This window comes from Neophocaena asiaeorientalis, unplaced genomic scaffold (genome assembly GCF_003031525.2).
Source record: "Neophocaena asiaeorientalis asiaeorientalis breed wild unplaced genomic scaffold, Neophocaena_asiaeorientalis_V1.1 scaffold533, whole genome shotgun sequence".
Lineage (NCBI taxonomy): Eukaryota > Metazoa > Chordata > Mammalia > Artiodactyla > Phocoenidae > Neophocaena > Neophocaena asiaeorientalis.
The window spans coordinates 642682-659537 of record NW_020172671.1 but is presented as its reverse complement, the minus strand read 5'-3'; the positions used below and the strand labels follow the sequence as shown (position 1 = coordinate 659537).

General features: G+C 32.8%; 1 protein-coding gene across 2 annotated transcripts in view; it reads right to left on the bottom strand.

Annotated features, from left to right (window-relative positions):
• Positions 1–16856, bottom strand: part of CSMD3 (CUB and Sushi multiple domains 3) — a 1062125-nt gene that overhangs the window by 633135 nt on the left and 412134 nt on the right. For both annotated transcript variants that reach the window (XM_024739588.1, XM_024739590.1), the window contains one exon: positions 15234–15321. In XM_024739588.1, coding sequence (XP_024595356.1) covers positions 15234–15321 — 88 coding nt within the window. The remainder of the gene's footprint in view (positions 1–15233; positions 15322–16856) is intronic.

Sequence of the window (16856 nt, the reverse complement as noted above, 5' to 3'; positions counted from 1 at the left end):
CCCAGGCTGGGAAGCCTGACGTGGGGCTCAGGGCTTTCACTCCTGTGGGAGAACTTCTGTGGTATAATTATTTTCCAGTCTGTGGGCCTCCCACCCAGCGGGTATGGGATTTGATTTTATTACAATTGTGCCCTTCCTACTGTCTCATTTTGGCTTCTCTTTTTCTTTAGATATAGGGTATCTTTTTTGGTAGGTTCCAGCGTTTTTTGTGTTTTTTTTTGTCTATGGTTGTTCAGCAGTTATTTGTGATTTTGTTTTTGTAAGAAGAGGTGATCTCACATCCTTCACTCAACCATATTGCTGGCAAATTAGGAGAGATTCTTAAATATATATTTTTATTATAACTTTTTTCAAAATATTGTCAGTTAATAATATATAGAATAAAATACATGAAACAATCTCATTTTTTATAGATCTGAAATTACTATTAGTATACACAAAGTATTCCCACATTACACAAGCAGAAATACTTTCTTTATCCATATTTTATTCATCAAAAATTATGTCCTAAATGGAATATTTTGATACATTTCTAAATATGTATATTTTAAACTTTATTTCAATGAAATACTATGATGATTTAAATGATTTGTAGCCTCAAACTATTCTTTGTATCACTTTTTCTTTTTAATATTTTTACTGTAACATTGGAATAACAGCTTGATTTTCCCTTCCAGTAATGAGGAAACAATGAGGATAAAGCAGACAAAGTATAGATAAAGTGCTAAGCTCCTCAGTAAGTATGTACAATGTAAGGACTAAGGTTTGTTATTTGTGTTTTCTTTTAAGATTGCCTACCCATGTCAACCATTTTCACAACTCATATTTCCTAAATGTCCTATCAGCTTAGATAAACATACTTGGAATAACTTTCAAAAATCTAGGCTTACTATTTCTTCTATATATTTATGAAACTTAAAATAGACTTTTTAAAATTAGAGCTAGTTTTAATATGATGATATTGTCCTGTGCAATCTGGACCCCACACAACAATAGAGTATTTATGCTTTCACTGCTCTTTGTTTTCAGACATAGGTAATATGTCTTTTATGGAACTCTGTCAAAGAGGCCAGAAACAACTTTCCACAGAGACAATGATAGTAGTAATGATAAGTCTTAATTGTACTGGTCTTGAAACATAACACCAGAGGAAGGCTGCAGTGCAAGTTTACTCGAATTCAAATCAGCAAGCTTTTCTTATGCTCGAATTCAAATAAGCAAGCTTTCCTTAAGCATCTAAACTTTTTTTGACTTGGTGATGAAAAATGTAATAAGCCAATAGCTGCCTTCAAAAAACAGAATAAATTCCAGCATTGTGGTAAGAGAAGCACACAGTGAATATCATTCAAGCCATATGAGCCAAGAGAGCATGGATACAAGTTATGGGAAACCAAGGAAGAAGAAAGTCCATTTGAAGAATGGATAGGATTCTTATAGTCAAACATATTCTAGGAAGAGAGAAAAGCATGTGGTAAATTACTGAGCTGATAAAGTGTAGAGGCATTTGGAAGAACAGTTTGCCTTAAGCAAATGGTTAGTTTCAGGAAATAGTAGTTTATGTTTTTTTTTAATGTTTCTTTCTAAAAATATGCATCACACAACTAAAATGATTTATTTTCTTAAGAGGCACATTTAGCAGTCTGTAACACAATATGGTAGAAATAGAAATATAATGTCAGAAAGTTAGGTTTGGTCTGTATTAAGGAGAAATTTAAATGCTAGAATGCAAATGTATAAGTGAGGGGGGAAGAGCACCAAATTGCAAGCCATAAGCTCTATGTTCAAGGCATGCTTTTATTACTGCTAAGTGTGCAAACATCTGGCATACAGGTTTACTTATTAGCAAAATAGCAATATTGACACATACAATGTTTTAATTAGTAACAAAATAATGACATGAAAGTTCTTTTAAGTTAATGTATACTATATGTATGTGTGTGATAACTGATATAATTTCTTAATTCAATGAGCCATGGGAGATACAAGTTTATGATCCAGGGGTAATGTCTCAGTAGCTATATAATAATAACCTTTATCTGAAAGCCAAGTGTAATACATCTTGCAATAGAATAAGAGACCATTGCAATTGCAATGGTGAGAAGTTTTAAGTGTATAAAGTAGGATGGAGGCAATATGAATTGAAAATAATTAACAAGATTGAAGAAGTAGAATCAACAGGTTGCAGGATTTGGAGAAAGAGTGAAGATTTTAAAATCTGAATTCACTGGGAAAATCATAAGAAAATTAAAAAAAGAAAGAAAAAGCTTTACTTTATCCTGGGTACTTCACTATGCAATTTTATGACTGTTAGATAATCTAGTCCTTCACTAAAACAGTACAATTTGGTGTTACTCTTTCCATTTTTATTGAAAAAGAAACAGAACTTTGGGGAGAATAAAAAGCTTCTCTAAGTCTAATAAAAGAGTGGCGGCATCTAAAATTAAGTCCAACTAATTCCAAATTCCATGCTCTCTCACTCATAATGATGTATATGTGTTGTGGAGAAAAGACCAGTTCAATTGTTTTAAGTTAACATAATAAATATCTATATCTCAGAAGAATGAAAATAATAAAGACCTGAGAGAAACATGGAAAGTCATGATTACTGAATCCTTCAGAAGTAATGCTATTCTTAAAGCTGAATATATAGTAGAAGAGGGGAGTTTTGAAGATGGAACACTGAGGAATGTTTATTTTTTAGGGAATGGGAGGAGAAAGTGAATTCCTCAAGAAAAGAGTGAAAAATGGGTGGTCAGAGAGTAAACTCATGGAAACCAAGATATTTTTTGGTCATTTAAAGACCCCAAAAAGAGATTACAATGGTGACAGAAGGGTCAAGGGAAATGAGCAGTGAGAAAATTAACTTAATTTAGGGATAGAAAAGTCATTAGTAATTTAAGAGATGATACAAAAAGTCAGATTACAAAATATTAGGAAATAGCTGTGTGGTGAGGAAGGAAGTGCCACATGTGTAGGCTATTCTTCAGAAGATATTTTGTGGGAAGAGATAGAACATCTTTGAAGTTTCTATTAATGATGTCTTTGCAATTATCAAAGTTAGATATATAAATGAGCATACTACCATATTTACAAATCTTATGCTAGGAGAATGGGTGAAGATGGGTCCACATTTAAAAGTGTGATAGATTTACATCATGAGAGTCAGACTTTCCTCATTATAGTCATGTTTTAATATTACCAGATGAGAAGCATATTCCCTGCTGTTTCAATCCCAAGATATACCAGTGTTTTAATAATCCAAATGAATACCCAAATTTTGGATCCAACATTATTCTTTGCTCTCAAGAAGACAAATTCATGTCCCTAATGGGTGACATCTCTTGAAAGGAAAAGTATCAGACAAGGCCTTTCCTGCAGAAGTAAAGTCTGTGAAACTTAAGAATCTCGGAGGCTGAGCTTTCCCAGACATTTAGTTATAATTTTAAAAGACGTTTAAAATTTTAATTTATTTTTCAGCATAGAAACTGCTGGCAGCTTCAATATCTCTTTGGCAGCATTTCTCCCTTTAAAAGTCTGTTATGCTCCATAGGAATTTCAAATTAGAAAGAAAGTTTTTAAAATTTCAAAACACAGATTCTGGGACTCTCACCTTGGAGATTAAAGCACAAAATGGTAAGTAAAATACAAGTCTATAAGATGCCATACTTTCCCAAGGATTTTCTTATATATTTCCTCAGTGATTAAAAAATATTTATTTTGTGCATACAAGAGTGTTTGTTTTAGCAACTGCTGCCTATAAATCATTTAGTTTTATGATGAGTTTGAAGTCCTGCTATAAGGTCATATGATCAGAGAAATTAATGGAAAAATTCTGAAGCTGCTGTTTTAAGCCGTTCAATTCACTACAGTTATTGAACTCTCTTCATCAGGCATACAGATATATGAATAATCTTATTTCTGATTCCAAGGATTTTACACTTAGAAAAGTTTCTACAAGACAAGGAAAAAAAAATATTTTAAGTACTGTAATGAAGATACACACAATGCTGGAGGAGTTAACCAGATTGTAACAGATTGTGGAAATAAGAAAAGCTTTATTAGGAAGGAGGATTTTAAGTGAGTCCTTGAAGAATGCGTAAGATGACATAGGCAAGAATGCTGGGATAGAATATTCCAGGAGGAAGAAACAACAAAACCGAGCGGAGAAGTCAGGGAAAATCAGACATATTTGAGGCAAACTATGTAAGGGTAATTTGTCACCATAAAAATATGGTTGGCAGACAAATGTGCAACATTGGATATATTTTGAGATGTTTTAAATGCCAAAAATGAGTAGTTTGTGAATAAGTAGTCCATAGGAAAGCTCTGCTGGTGTTTGCGTTGAAAAAACACATTGTTGCAGATATTTTTGGAAGACTAATGTGATAATAACTTGTACATGGATGAAAAGAGGAAGAATCTGCAGCTAGTAAAGCTGACATTGCAATTACCTAAAAATGTTTAAAAAGGGTTAACTACAATTGTGGCCATGGAAACTGAGATGGGGGAGCTGTTCTTATCTGTCAAAAAACACGTCTCAATTGAAATATCTCTTTTCCTTCTCTCTAAAGTTCTCCTTCTCAGAAATTACTGCCATGCCAGGAGAATGAAACGTTTGAGTTTATTATACCAATATTCTAGAGAAGTATTTTAATATGATATTATAGTCAAAAAAAAACATACACATGTATGTGTGCATGCATACAGATATATATATCACTCAGTTCAAAATAGAAAATTACTTGTATGTTTTTGTTTCATTTTTAATACTTTATATTTCAGAACAATTTCACATTTATAGAAAAAATGCACAGAAAGTACAGAAGGTTCCTATATGCACCCTTTTTCCCCCCCAACACACACATGCACACACAAACACAGTTTCTTCTATTATTACCGTCTTGCATTAGTGGGGTACATTTGTTACAGTTGATGAACCAAATCAATATTGATACACTTAATTAATTAAGTCCACATTTATACTAGGGTTCACTCTTTGTATTCTATAGGTTTTGACAAATGCATAATGTCATGTATTCACCTGTACAGTATCATACAGAATAGTTTCACTGCCCCAAATGAGTTTACCTACTCATCCCTCACCCTCTTCCTGAGGAAGAGTTAGTCCCCTGTTTGTTCTTCAATATCATGTAGGCTATTCTGGGTCTTTGCCTTTCTACATAAATATTAGAATTATTTTGTTGATGGACACAAAATAACTTTCTTGGATTTTCACTGAGATAACACTGAAATTATAGCTCAAGTTGGAAAGATTTGACATCTTGCTAATATTAATTCTTCCCATCCATGAACCTGGAATATTTCTCCATTGATTTAGATCTTTGATTTCTTTAATTAGAATTTTGTCATTTTCCTCATATAGATCTTATAAATATTTTGTTATATTTAAATCTAAGTCTGTCTTTCTTTCTTATTTTTTGGTGCTAATGTAAATGATACTGTGCTTTTAATTTCAAATTCCACTTGTTCATTGCTGGTATACAAAAAAACAATTAACTTTTGTATATGTATCATAAAACCTTGCTATTATCACTTACTAGTTCCACAAGTTTCTTTGTTGATTCTTTGGAACTTTTTACATAGACAATCATACAATCTGCAAGAAAAAAAGTTTGTTTCATTTCTTCCTTCCAAATTTATAAACCTTTTATTTCCTTTTCATGTCTTAGTGTATTAGCTAAGACTTTCAGTATGATGTTGAAAAAGAGTGGTGAGAGGGGAAATTCTTGTTTTGTTTCTGATCTTGGGAAAAAGTTTCTCACCACTAAGTATTATCATGTTAGCTGCATATTTGTAGTAGTAGATGTTCTTTAACAAATTGATAAAGTTCTCTTTTCTTTGTAATTTTCTGAGAGGGTTGGATTTTGTCAATTGTTTTTTTTTTCTTCATTCTATTGCAATGGTGATATGTTCTTTTTTAGCCCACTTATGAGATGACTTGAGTTCTGAATGTCAAGCCAGCCCTCTATACCTGGAATAAAACCCATTTAGTCATGCTGTATACTTCTTTTAATACACTGTCAAATTTAATCTGCTAATATTTTGTTGAAAAATTTTGCATCTATGTTCATTGGACATATTGGTTTGAAATTTTCCTTTGCAGCAATGTCTTTGATTTTTGTATTAGGGTAGTGAGCACTCGTAAAATGAGTTTGAAAGTACTCCCTCTATTTTTCTGGAAGAGATTGTAGAGAATTGGTATCATTTATTCTTTAAATGTTTGTTAAAATTCACCAGTGAATCAATCTGGGCCTGATGCTTGCTATTTTGGGAGGTTTATTTTTAAATTTATTTCATTAAAAAAATTATTGGAGTATATTTGATTTACAATATTGTGTTATTTTCACGTGTACAGGGAAGTGAATCAGTTTCATATACATATATACAATCATTTTTTTAGATTCTTTCCCCATATAGGCCATTACAGAGTATTGAGTAGAGTTCTCTGTGCTACACAGTAGGTTCTTATTAGTTATCTATTTTATATATAGTATTGTGTATATGTCAATCCCAATCTCCCAATTTATTCACCCCCCCTCATCCTCTGGTAACCATAAGGTTGTTTTCCACATTTGTAACTACAACTTCTGTTTTGTAAGTTAATTGGTACCTTTTTATTAGATTCCACATATAAATGATATCATATGGTATTTGTCTTTCTCTGTCTTACTTCACTCAGTATGACAATCTCTAGGTCCATCCTTGTTGCTGCAAATGGCATTATTTTGTTCTCTTTTGTGACTAACAGTCCATTATATATATATGTACCACATCGTCTTTATCCATTCCTCTGTTAATGGACATTTAGGTTGCTACCATGACCTGGCTATTGTAAATAGTGCTGCAATGAACATTGGGAGGCATGTATCTTTTCGAATTATGGTTTTCTCTGGGTATATGCCTAGGAGTGGGGTAGCTGGGTCATATGGTACTTGTATTTTTAGTTTTTACTGTTCTCCATAGTGGCTGTACCAATTTACATTCCCACCAATGGAAGGTTTTAATTATTGATTTAATTTCTTTAATAGTTTTAGGTCATTTCAGATGATTTATTTCTTTTTGTGAGAATTTTATAGATTGTGTTTTTCAAGAAATCCATCAATATAACCTAAATTATCAAATTTGTAGGCACGGAGTTGCTCATATTTCTTTATTATCCTTTAATATTCGTGGATTGTATCTCTTCTCTTACTCTCTTTTCTCTCTTTCCCGCTCTCTCTCCCTCTCTCTCTCTCTCTTTGATTAGTCTGTCTCTAGAGGTTATCAATTTTATTGATCTTTTCAATAAAACTACCTTTTGGTTTTACGGATTTTTCTCTATTAATTTCTTATTCACTTTCATTTATATCTACTCTACTTTTTACTATTCTTCATCTTTGTATTTAATTTGCTCTTTCAAGTTTTTGTATGCCTTTTTAAAAGTAATATTTTTGCTGTGGTATTTTTAAAATATTATGAAAATAATATTTATATACATTATGAAGTGAAACTGTGTATATGCCTACCTAGTGTTCTGTCTTGAAAGTGATTTATATATTCTAAATCTTGAAAGATTAGTGATTTCATAAATTTCTTAAGATCCCATTTGTTTAAAAAACAAGTATTTATTGAGTGGCTAAAACTTATTTTCAGTGAAGTTGATACTATACCAAACAAAGCCCATGGACTGTTACAGCCAATATTCTAGTGGGGCTTGACAGAAAACATAAAAATAAAATACATATACATTACTTCAGTGGTGATGAGTACTATAAAATAGTGTAAGATAAATGAATAGAAAAGGCAATGCTATTTTATTATAGGATGGCAGGTAACATATGAGAAGTTACGTGCTTCAAATTTCAAAGCAGTTCTAACTAGGTTTTGCAATGTTTAAGTAAAAACAAACAAACAAACAAAAAAACCACAAGCAAAAACTTTTAAAAGTACTTTAATTAATCCCTTCTCTCTTAGCCTCCGAATTTACAGACCAAAGGACACTGACATTTTGATTCTAATCAATCAATTTATGTATTTTTATTTACGGTTTTGGTGGTTTATTGATTGCACTGAGTGACATTACACTGAAACCTTGAAGCCTGCAGGAATTGTTAGGGATTTAATCAAATCTGAGCTAAAAGAATAGAAGTGGCAATGGATGAGGGCTCAGACTCTAGAGATACTTCAAAAGAAAAATCAGTGTTTTTTCACCTCTGAGAATGATGTTCACTGTGGATTTGTTGTTCATAGCTTTTATTACGTTGAGGTAGGTTCCCTCTAAAACCATAATTTGAAAAGATACATGCATCCCAATGTCCAATGCGGCACTATTTACAATAGCCAGGACATGGTAGCAACCTAAATGTCCATCAACAGAGGAATGGATAAAGAAGATGTGGTACATGGATACAATGGACTATTACTCAGGCATAAAAAAACACAAAATAATGCCATTTGCAGCAACAGGGATGGACCTAGAGATTGTCATACTGAGTGAAGTAAGTCAGACAGAGAAAGACAAATATCATATGATATCACTTATATGTGGAATCTAAAAAAAAGGGTACAAATGAACTTATTTACAAAACAGAAATAGAGTCACAGCCATAGAAAACAAGCTTATGGTTACCAGGGGATAATGGGGTGGGGAGGGATAAATTGGAAAATTGGGATTGACATATACTCACTACTATATATAAAATAGATAACTAATAAAGACCTACTGTATAGAACAGGGAACTCTACTCAATACACTGTAATAGCCTGTATGGGAAAATAATCTAAAAAAGAGTGGATATATGTATATGAAACTGATTCACTTTGCTGTACACCTGAAACTAACACAACATTGTACATCAACTATACTCCAATAAAAATTAAAACAATAACCCCCCCCCCCAAAAAAAAAAGAATCAGTGGTGTTTGGTGCTATAAACAACTGTTCCTACTTTCCTGTCTGCCCCTCACCCCCACCCTGCCCCTGGCTGCTTGTAATTACTACCAAGTTTTAAGTTTGGTTTGCTAGGAAATGGTGTTTCCAATTTAAAAAATCGAAAGCCACCCTACTACCTAAATAATTTTTGTGTGTTATAAGAAAATAGTATTGCACTTGAAAATAAGACCTGAATTCTAGTCCAGTGCATAAGAATTGCTCTCCCTAGATCCTATGCCAATACATTCAGGGGCTGCTATAAGATTAACAATGGTAATTGGCAAATCTTGAGAAATTGTCTTGGTAGAGTTTTTTAAGATATGAGTAACAGAGAAAAACATGTTCTTAACAGCTAAGAAGCCAATAAACAAAAGTTGTTTTATATTTATGTATATTTGTGTGCTTATCTTAGAAGCCATATAATTTTAAGATTTAGGAAACACAAACATTTATAGATGAAATCTTAATAAATGCAGCTTATAAACAGTTTAATGTTCTGTTATTAGAACTTCCATTCATTCATTTGTTTTAAAAATCATCTATGGTTAGGTCCTCATCAATTTTTCATACTTACAGATGGAATAGGACTCGTTTCACAATTTTCTCTTCTTTGGAAATGATCATTTATGGAAAAGTATGTTAACAAATGAGACATTTCTGGTTCTTTCAGTTTTAGCTGAAGCCCCAAGGCTGATAAATGAGGATATGTGCTCACACATTCTAAAAGAGGGGTTTCAGAACATTTGTATAGAATTTGTTAAGGATGTATTAAAAAAAATTCATTCAAGATCATTAGAATAACACATAGCTTAGCTCCAGGAAGGATGTATCAGAAGATTTGAGGATACCAATTAATGAAAAGTTTGCAAGTATAATTTCTTTGGAGGGAATTGGAGCATTTGAGTGGGTGGTCCCCACTCCTACCTCAACCCAGTTAGGAGGGAGGCTTCAAGAAGATAATTCAGTGAGTAAAGAGGCACTAAATAGTGGGGGAGACTGACTTCTTACACTTACCTGGATGTTTGCTAAATTGCAGAAATGTGTGAGCCCTGGTACCTCAAAGAACTGGAGTATTACATAGATAAATGGGTAAAGGGCACCAGAAGAGATTGCCATGAGTTATTTTTGTGTTTTTTGCTTCTTTGTTGTTTGTTTGTTTGTTTTAATATTTATGGGGCAGGGACTGGTGCTTCAATCCAACAACCAAGCTTGCTTCCATATGAAGCAGTGATTCATCGTGTACCTGCCTAACAGAGGCTAATTTTCCTTTGAAATGATAGGGGTCCAGTAACAGAGAGTTAATTCAAGCCCTAACTAAATGTATATTGCTTCAAAATAAGCTGACACAGTATATCTTTTGTCAGTGATTTTTATTCCTTTACCTGCTTTCCCTTTTCTTATTCTTTGGGGTGCTTCCCATAGCCTTTTATATAAGAATGATTACCGTTTTATACTTTTTAAAACACACAAGAAAATATTTCTTTCCCTTATGAAACAGATTAAAAATATTTTACCTGCTATTTCTGAATCGGTCTTGTTTATAGCTGAAACTGAACATGAAAGATGATCTAATCCACTTATCTTGTAAAGGACCCCCAACCTATAACTCTGCTTGAAATTTTCTTTGCTCCACATCCATGTTTCTATTTGTTATGCCTAGAAGAATCACTAGAAATTTCCTGAATGCACTGAATTTTATCACACCTTTGCACAATCCTTTTAATGCTTGTACCTGGGAAGCTTAGTAATTCTAGATAGAAATCATATAACTAGGCAGATTCATTATCATCAATCTCAAAAGGACACTCAAAATTACTTAGCAAGGTAATATTTCTATATCAAACTTGCTCTCCCACTATTGGGTAACGACTATTTCCAGTTTTTCTCTCAAAGTTCCTCTCCCATCCATTCCCACCTCTCTCTCTCTCATTTACATGTATGTATGTGTGTGTATATATATATATATATATATATATATATATATATATATATATTTGATGGTCTTGCTTGATGCAGCCTTCACAGAGTAAAAGTATTAAATATAAGCTCTCTCATTTTCCCTTCACAAAATCTGTTTTTTTGTTTTTTTTTTTAATTGGGTCTTCGTTGCTCCGCATGGGCTTTCTCTAGTAGCAGCAAGCAGGGGCTCCTTTGCAGTGCGTGGGCTTCTCATTGTGATGGCTTCTCTTGTTGTGGAGCATGGGCTCTAGGAAACGCGGGCTTCAGTAGTTGTGGCATGTAGGCTCAGCAGTTGTGGCTCACAGTCTCTAGAGCACTCTTCCTGTCCTTGAGATCATGTTTATTTTCTCCAAAAACGTTATGTTCCTTTACTTATACCCACTAGGAATCTTTCCTATCATCAGTATTTTCCTCTCTACAGGATTATTTGTATCATCCAATAAACATGCTCTGGTTTCTTGTATCTCTAAAAAGAAAATCTCTTTTGACTTCCTAATGACTATAGAACTGCTCCATTATTCTTCTGCTTTATGCAATTTGATGTTCCAAAGCTATTACCTATCTGAACTGCCTATTCACTCTTCAGCTTATTTCAATTTGTTTCAACCTTTGTCACTCCAATGAAATCACTCTTGCCAACAACCTTCATGTTGTCAAATTTAAGAGACAGTCTTCTGTCCTCATCATTTTCAATTGTATTCAAAATTCCTGACCCCTTTTAAAGGACTTCCTTCCCTTACTTCATCCATGCCTATTTCTCTTGCTACTCGTGAGAATGATTTGCTAGCTTCTTTTTTTTTTTTTTTTGCAGTACACGGGCCTCTCACTGTTGTGGCCTCTCCCGTTGCGGAGCACAGGCTCCGGACGCGCAGGCTCAGCAGCCATGGCTCACGGGCCCAGCCGCTCCGTGGCATGTGGGATCTTCCCAGACCAGGGCACGAACCCGTGTCCCCTGCATCGGCAGGCAGACTCTCAACCACTGCGCTACCAGGGAAGCCCCTGATAGATTCTTAAAATCAATCATATCATGAAATAGCATAGAACTTTGGACTATGTCATAGATTCTCTCGTCATTCTACACTGTCTAACTGACGTCATCTATTCATGCTGCTTTAGGATTCTTAATAACATCTACATACCGATATTTCCTTGCTATCTCTGAACTTTAATTATGTTCACCTATGAAATTAACATGCCCACTTGTAAATCACTAAGTCATTTGAAGTTTACAATCTCTAAACTGAACTCTTATGTTTTTCCCTCAAAACCTCTGGACTTCCACACTTAATTAAATTTTTTACCCCAATTTCATGATGTTCAAGCTGAGGAAATTAGGGATCATCCTTTTTTGTTTTCTTACTTTCCACATAAAATATCATTGGACACTGAGAATTTGAGTGTCCAAGACCCAAAAGATATCTTGAGTCTGTCTAGTTCACTGCTATCACCATAGTCTAAGTCTCTACCATCTTAAAACCAGACTGCTGCACTGGCCTTCTAACTAAAACTTGTTTTCTTCAATCCACCTATCTAAAGTATAAAGCATGATGTACTGAAAATATAAATTGAATCAGCTATCTCTCTCAAAACTCTTTACAGCTTCCCATAATAGGTAGGTGACCTACATGAGTGAAGAAGCCTAGGAGTGACCACTGTGAACCAGAGAGTTTGCTTAGCCTAAAGGGAACATTGGTCAATTGGTTCTAGGAGATGTTGCAATGAAGGTACATTGGTTTTAGCTGCCAAATCTAAAAAGGGAATACAAAAATGTGTGTGCACGTGCACGTGTGTGTATGTGTGTGTGAAATCTCCTGATTTTTAAATGTTGACTCACATATTTTAAAAACACTGTGTGTTTAAAACAAAACATATCTTCAGTGCAGATTAAGCAGAATGGCTGCCAATTTGCTTCTTCTGAATAAGAGCTCTGGTTTCCCCACATCTCCTCAACTTCATTCTACCGCTTTTCTATTGAATTCTGTGCTTTTCTTCAATTTACAGTTTATAATTTAGACTCCCTAATCTTTATTTTCCTGGAATGGCTCATCAAGCTCTTCCTCAGTGTGAGGCTCTTCCTTTCCTATAGTCTAAAGGCATAAAATTCTTCTGGTATCAATGAAAGTGGGACCTTCTTACACTGGGTGGATTCCCACTCTGACATCTTTATCCTCTCTCACAGAAGCTTAATTTTTTATTTTTTTATTTCACAGTACCTTTTAAAATTTGAGATTCATTTCATTGTTTATTGTCTTTTTTGCCATTAAATTCGAAGACCTATGGGGGGCATGTACTATGTCTGCTGTTAAGTGTTTTATTTGTTCCTGGTACAAAGCCAGGTACATAATAGGCAAACAATATATGTAGACAATGAATGTATAAACATATAAATGGTCTCTGGATTTCTCTTCCTCTCTATACCAGATTCCAATCATACTTCATACTTCCACCTCAACATTTGCCTCTGTGACCCTCATCTCCTAGCTGTCCAAAATACCATACCTCTTCTGTCTCCATGACATTTCGCATGTCCTTAAATTATAATGACTCTATTACATCTTAGCCTGACTGTGAGCATCTTGATGACTAACATCTATCAGGGTCTTGAAACATGACTGTAAGATAATCTTATGATTTGAAATCCACTAAAAGGTAATTTAACTCACTATATTCCTATTAAGTCTATTTCTAATAAACCTCATATTTTTGCAAAAAGTGAGACCAAATAAATATTAATAACTATTTCATTTATCTTATCATACTATAATAGAAGCTAGAATTAACTGAATACTTATTTGTCTGAAGCTTTATGATTACTACTATGCATATGTTATCTCATGTAATCTTTCCATTAATCCATGAAACAAGTATTATTATCCTCATTTTTAGATCTGACGAAACCAACTCTTGGAGAAGACAAGACAGTTTACTGCAAGGATGGGATGTGAATGAAGTTTGGTTTCAAAGCATAATGTAATATAGTGATTAAAGGGTCAGGATTTAGAATCAGGAAGTAACGAGTTCAAATTTCAATTCCATCAAATTATTAGCTGGATAAACAGAGTTTCAGTTTTCTTATTTGTAAAGTGGGAATAAAATAATAAACACCTTATAGCGTTTTATAATAAATAAAGAATACATGTAAAAATACTAGGTAAATTGTTTACCACTCTGCAGTCTATGAAATATCACTTAATTATTGAGGTTGAGAGATTTAGTTGATTTTTAATATAGTCATTTAGTTTATTAAGATCAGACTGACTAATTTCCCAGGTCTTTTGAATTTCTTTCTAGTGTGATTTTTTTTCAAACATTATTATCCATATTAATTATCAGACTAGTTAAAGAAAGTTTTGTAAAATTTTTAGAAAATTACAATTTTATTCATATTGAACTAATATTGTTTTCCACTGCAAGTATATCAAAATATAACTTTAAGTTAACTTGAATGATCCATGGGGACAAAATTTTCACAGGTCTTTATTATAAGAATGATCTTTTTATTCATAGGGATATTCTTTAGCACAGCATTTGTCCTTTATACAAACAATATAAAGAAAAGATTGTAAATGTGTGGTATGTGTAACTATAACCATTATCATTTTTTAAATTTAATATATCATGAATATTTTGTGAAAATAAGTATTTGTGAATGTTAACTAAATTATCACTTACTATTTTATAGGATTTTTTGTATCTTTCATTTGTAAAATGTTACAGAGGACTACTGAAAATTCAAGATTTTTTAAAAATATTGTTTGATAGTGGAAGTTAATGGCTACCATATTCTACTACATACATTTTCTATGTTGTAAGTAAACTAATTTCAAATTTTAAAATAAATACTAATTTTAAGATAGAGATAAAACTTATTCAAGTTACATTTACTTCTAAAAATTACATATAAAATGTTTATAGAACATTTGCAGGAAGGTTTCACAGGCAGTACCTCATTTGAAACTCACCATTCTATGTGGTAAATTTGATATACATGTTACAGAAGAGGAAACTCAGGCAGACAGGATTGAATAACTTACCAAAGATCAGACAATTAATAAGCAATAGAAGTTGAATTCAAACTCATGTCTTTCAAATCAAATCCCATGATTTTTCACTTACTACATGACAATAGATTAATCATTTAAACTCCAAAAAGTATCCTAATAAATTTGAGTAGTCACTTTAAAATACTGAAAGATTATTAATGGTAACACATCAATGAAATCTAGCTGCCACACTTTTAAGTCACCAGGTCTTCATCTCCATATTATTAGTTATATTTGAAGTTAAAATTAAAATAAACCTTAACAAAATAAATAATGAAATAAACAATTTAAAATCTTACCTAAAATCTGATCCAACTCTCTTCCCATTTTCTGGTTCTCCTGGATCTGGGCATAAATTGGAAGCTGTTTTAATACCTCCCTCATTTACTGGAACAACAGAAAAAAGAAAAGAAAAAAATAATCAAAACATATATGATTAGGAAAACAAGGATGATATTCATTTAAAGTTGTACATAAAATATATTCTTGTATTTTGTTATTGTAACCACTATAGTTTATATATAGAACGTTAAATATAGTTTGATAAACCAATAATGAGGACAAAAACATTTTTTCTATTTGTGGACATATAAGAAAGTAAGTTTCATGTTCCTATTCAATGACTTACTAATCTGAATATTAACACATTAACAATTAACATTTTATTTTTAATTACTATCAAATAGTGAAATCTCTTGTAATGTACTCCCAGGGTATCAGTGCCAGAGTTTCCATTAATTATTGGCAGTAGAGAAGTCACCACCAGTTAGGGCAGTGTCGTTTGGGTACTTATTATTTTTAAAGTTGCAATAGAAAAATAAGACCCTGTGGAAAAAAGTGTATTACCACTTTTTATTTGGTATATAACAAAGAATTTAGTCTGCCACTGTGAAAGTAAAACTGTGGCACAAATTATCAAGCATGTCATTGAACTATGATATAATGATGAAAATCAAAATAAGGGTTTTACCCTTTAACAATTTCCATGACTGTGTTTTACTTAGCCATTGTACACTTTCAGCAGTTTTTTCAGAACACCCAATTATTAAAAAGATTTATTAATATTTTCAGTGAATGTGATCACAGTAAATAATTCCCCAAGACAGCGCTTTTTTTCAAATGGGAAGATCATTAAACCAGATAAGGTCTGAAATATCTGAGTGATATTGTTTCATGAATTCAATCTTATAGTGAATTAGAGAGTAAGTTCTATTTTTCTCTTTATCAACTTATTTGCGTTTTAAAGAAAAGAATGGGACCTGAGTAGAGACTCTAGAGAGGGAAAAATGTAAACTTTGAAATGGTTCTGGTCCTACATTGTGGGTTGGAATCACCTCTACAGCTTTTTTAAAAGAATAAAGACGCTTAACTTTTATGTCTAGATATTCTAATGCAATTACTTTGGGTAGGACCCTGTGGATCTGTTTCTTGTTGTTGTTGTTTTTGTTTGATTTTTTTAATAATCCTCCAGGTGATTCTAATGTAGAGTCAATATTGAGAACCACTGGATCCCTGCATCATTTAGTTCAGATTGTCAACTTGTTCATATTGATTAGATAGCACGATAACTATCAGATGATGGCCCAACAGTCATAGCTCCGGTAAAGTTGCCATATTTTCAATTAGATATGAAATTTTGTGTTTGCACCCTTCATTCTATAAAAATCACTTTCCTAAATATCCTCAACAGTATCCTTATTGCTGCCAAATTACAAGTTCACCAATCCACACAAAGCATGTGATATTTTTGCTTTTCTTGGTCTGCTGACTTGCTAATTAATTTCTTTTTATCTTTCTGGCTTTTGTTCCTTCTTATGTTTGTTTTGGCCACTCTCTTACTTTAGCTGATATCACAAACAGAGAGCAAATTCAAAGACAATGACCCATAATTCTCCATATTTTTTTTTTTTTTTTTTTTTTTT